General features: G+C 32.4%; 1 protein-coding gene across 1 annotated transcript; it reads left to right on the forward strand.

Annotated features, from left to right (window-relative positions):
* Positions 1–374: 374 nt before the first annotated feature.
* Positions 375–1,332, forward strand: LOC146921603 (uncharacterized). The gene is made up of 5 exons (XM_085710783.1): positions 375–429; positions 512–648; positions 735–865; positions 975–1,041; positions 1,131–1,332. The coding sequence occupies exons 1-5, from the start codon at positions 375–377 to the stop codon at positions 1,230–1,232; spliced, it is 492 nt and encodes a 163-aa protein (XP_085566909.1). The 3' UTR covers positions 1,233–1,332.
* The last annotated feature ends 3,207 nt before the right edge of the window (positions 1,333–4,539 follow it).

A 4,539-nucleotide genomic window follows, 5' to 3' on the forward strand; every position in this document is an offset into this window, starting at 1 on the left:
ATTACGTTGAAGGAACTAGGAAGTTGCTGCAGGGTTTGAAACCCAACAAATTTATTGACGATGATGTACAAACTAGTTTCTTTTTCAATATTGAATTGATTTTATACTTAAATCTCTAACGTTAAATTATAAGATAATAATTTCTCTTTAAATTGTTTCAGGTAATTGATTTGGCTGCTTGCATGTTGACTTTTGATGAGAGTCTGGAATCACCATTTTATCCTAAATATTGGTTTATTCCGACCACATTATCGGTAAATTATTAATGATAAATATTTTTTATGTAAAAGTTACAATTTTAATGTATGCTCATTGTCGTTTAAAATGTATTTATTTAGCAACTCGTGTTGGCATTGGAAACACCAACAGAAAAAATGATAAAGGGTTATCGAAAGCGATTTATGGGGGGGAGTACTGAGTTTATTTCAAAGGTAATTAACATGTATTTTTATAACACTTACAAATCCCTTTTTATCTACATAGCTATGATACTAATATTTTGAATATAATCAAATATTTGTGCCGATACATGATACCGTTCATTGGTTCCTTCTCATAATTGACATCGGCAGAAAGGAATTGGTTTATCTTGACTCGTATCAAAGTTCGTCAGCTCTTCCCAAGAGGAAGACAAGTATCAAGAAAATGGTATGAAAAATACATTTTATAGTTTATATCTTACAATTTCAACTATTATAAAAAATCACTAACAAATATAAATCATACATTTTTAGTCTCTTTTCATGGAAAACTTGTTGATGGATCCCTCTTTCTATGTGGGTGGTTTCAAATCAACTTATGGACACAAGATATCAGAGTTTAAGTTTGTTGCTCCACGTGGTTACGGAAGTCAAGGGCCAAACTCGTAAGATATAAAAAATATTTGTTTATCAAATTTTAGTTACTCTTAAAATTTCTACTCATAATTTTTTATTTTTTATATTGAATAATAATACTCATAATTTTTTATTTAGGAATGATTGTGCGATTTGGGTAATCAAATGGATGATGGAAAAAGGAGCTGATGAATATAAGATTAAAGTATGCAAAAAAATTGCTCAATTAAGTTTTCAAATTTATTACATTATATGCAATTGACACTACTGACTTTACCACAATTACACTAACAGGTGGATGAAGGCTCAAGACTACAAACTGCACTGCAATTGACAATGCATCCTTACAATAAAAAGAGGGATTTGATCTTGCGGAATTCGGTGAAATACAGATAACATTTCATGAAGGGAGATAAGGGAGAGTAGTTTTATGCTTGGGTGGAAACTAGCTTTGGAAAATTTAATCAAATTCTCATACTTTGTTTTCAATTTTTTGCACTTGTTATTTGCTTTCCTTAAGACTAATAGCCAGCCACCGCATCAGGCTCACTGAATTGTACTCTTGCTTACAATTATTTATGATTGAAAAGTACAATTGTTTGACATATTCTTGTTTGAGAAACGATCGAACCGTCTTTGTGGTGTGAAAATAAAATTTTGTATTTTCTCAATGACAAATAGGCACCTACTATTGATGATTTCAATTTTTAAAGTACATGCTTATATGATATTGAAGAAAAACAACTTTTGTTAAAGTAAGAAATCTTATAAACGTAAAACTTAACACAACGTAGTGACCTACATTATTCTATCTTGGCGATGGCTTTTGACTAGGATCAAAACTTCGGTTTGTATGTTTTACGAATGGAAATGGAATCCGAAAGATCTCCTTTTGAGGTAATTGCGGTGTCGTTGCATTGTAACTGTTTGGATGTCTGTTGTATGGGTCTGTGGATTGGCTGTGTGCGTTTTCTACCTGGATCTGTGGTCTGGTTTTTGCTGGTGTAGGCTGTGCAGTTTTTCCAGTCTGCTGCATGTTCAGTTTTGGCGTGACAGTATGCTAGGGACTTTTTCTTTGGTTCACAATCAGGTAGTGGAGGTCATAGTTAGGAGTGATTGGCCTTGGCATTTTGCTGTTAGAGGTCTTTAGTGCCATAGGGGTAAAGGGGTTATATACGGAGTTTTTTGGCGTTCCACCATTGAGGTGTTCCGCATATATACGACACTTTTGTATTTATCTCTTTGTGGTCCAAGGTTTGGGTTTCTTTCACCTCCTTGGCTTAATAAATTTTGCCGATTCAAAAAAAAAAACATCTATCCTCATTGAAGATTTCGTCTTCTATAATGTAACACGTTTTCATAAATTTTATACAAGATCAGGACATATTATGAGTATACTTAAATGGCTTGAGTCTTACTCGTTTATATTTTAAATTAATTTGATCAAAATTTTCTCAATATTTTACACTAGTGTAATGCATTTATCTTCTTTTACAATAACAAGAACCCTACAAACATAAATAAAATTGATCAAAGTTCATAGCTATCTACAACATAAGAATAAGTACAACAGATGCAATTCCAAAGAGTAGCTTCAATTAAGTACAATTTTTTTTTATGAGCAAGATTTTATTAAAACGAGTACAAGGGGTACTCGAAACCTATTACAATGAAATTACATGAATCAACATACATTGTTGAAAAAACACAAGCTGTACATCAACATATAGCATGATTTTACAGAAGAAAAAAAAAAGCCCCCGAATTCGGCAACCAAATACATGAATCAGCCACATCAAGCCTCGGACTAACAGAGTGCAGGCTCTAATACAAGTCCAAACAAGTTACTCTACAGCAACACAAGTAACTCTAATTGACATCTGACTTCTTCAAGTTCAAACAATTATCTGCAGCAGTAAAAATGAAATGCTCTATACATGAACAAAACCACTTTAATATGATTTAAACTCGATTTGTTTGCTAAGCTCAGCAAGAAGGACCGAGTCCAAGAAGATAGGCGGCTTGCAAGCCAAAAGCGCTATTGCTGATGATGAATCTTCAACACATGTTGTGCAACCGCTATTGCTGATGGCGGCTCGCTGGTCAAAAGTGTCGCGTTATACCCAATCACTGCTAGTCGCTACCATACTCCTATAGCGCGCTATTGACAACATAGCTTCAAACAACAACAACAAGAGAAATTCATGGTTTCATTATGATCATGATGAAAATGTGTTCGAACCTCACATCTTTAAAAATGATTGGTAGACTTATAAACCAAAAGAAAGAACATTTGTATATTCCATCAAAGTCCACACATCAGAGAGCTTGAATCAATGATGCAGAGTCAATATATATGCCTTTGCATCATCAGTTGAACCATTTTCATCACATCATTCACTCAATCCAATGACTCTCACTTTACAACAAGGGAACAATTAGTAGGCTTTAACTTCTTGCATGTGCCTCTAAATTGAAGACTTTAAATTAGAAGACTCATCCAACAGAACAAAACTAGTATTAACTCCTTAGACATTTGTTGAAGAATAATACATTAAGCTAAGAGACTAGATGTGCATTGAATTAAAGCCAGATAATTTTAAAGGAAAATATTTTGAAAGCTGCAAGAAATATGGTTATCAAAATCATAATGCAAGATGACAATGCATTATAGTAATCGAAATTGTAAAATAATATAACATTGCTCTATAGTAATCGAATTCTGTTGGATTTGATCAAAGTGGGTGGATTGATATGTTGGTAATGGCATGCAAATTTGTAACAACCATTCAATTTAGCCCCTAAATATTTTGAAATAGCACGATAGGATTCTCACGATAGGTTTCAGATCAAGAAACTAGGATTCAATTTGTAATCTAGGCCTAGATTACCAACGATAGGATTCTCACGATAACAACAGGATCACGATAGTGTAAATCAAATCAAAAAGAAAGATAAGTCACGATACCTGATGTGATTTTGGAAACAACGGCGATTCTCTCGATGTCTGGAATCAAACGGGCGGCAGCGATTCTCACGATAATTGGATTGAACAATCAAGATGGGAAGAAGAATGAAGAAGAAATTGCAGGTTATGTCTGTTCTAGGTTTTGGAATGGAACAAAATTTATGAATGTATTTGATGTGAAATTTTAATTCTTACAAGCCCTATAGTGTAAATTAATTAAGATTGTATATTTGATGTGAAATTTTAATTCATACAAAGCCCTATAATGTAAATTAATTAAGATTGTATACCTAAATATAATTAAATAAAAATTAAAAGTTACCTTAGGATTAAAATTGAGTTTTTTATTTAAAAAAAAAAGATTTGACTCATTTATTTGACATTAATGTTTCATTTGTATATTGCATTTTGATTGGTTGATTTGTTGAAAGGGTAAAATACCCTCTAAACAAGAGAGGGTAATCTAGTTCTCACCTTAGAAACTGGTTGAACAGGTTTCAAGTTAATTGAATTAAAAAAGTGGAACACATGGTTAATTTTTATTGGGTGTGTTAAAAGAGAGTGTTAGTGGGTGTGAACCTAGCATTTCTGATAAAAAAAAAGAAAGAGAAGTAAAAGGAAACGATTAATTTAATTTTTTTTAAGAAGGAAACAATTAAAGAGACACAATTTTATTTTGACTCAAAATTTATGAGGGATGTTGACTCAATTGTTATTTTGACTCAATTAGAGAGA

The sequence above is a fragment of the Medicago sativa genome, chromosome 5, assembly GCF_051527215.1.
Source record: "Medicago sativa cultivar Bolivia chromosome 5, Bolivia_mono, whole genome shotgun sequence".
Taxonomy (NCBI): Eukaryota; Viridiplantae; Streptophyta; class Magnoliopsida; order Fabales; family Fabaceae; genus Medicago; species Medicago sativa.

Bases quoted from the DNA above. Each gene is read 5' to 3' on its own strand.
- LOC146921603 (XM_085710783.1), top strand. From the start codon at position 375: ATGATAAAGGGTTATCGAAAGCGATTTATGGGGGGGAGTACTGAGTTT. The intron at 430-511 runs AGGTAATTAACA...TTGAATATAATC, and splicing joins GAGTACTGAGTTTATTTCAA to AAATATTTGTGCCGATACAT. The intron at 866-974 runs GTAAGATATAAA...TTTTTTATTTAG, and splicing joins GGAAGTCAAGGGCCAAACTC to GAATGATTGTGCGATTTGGG.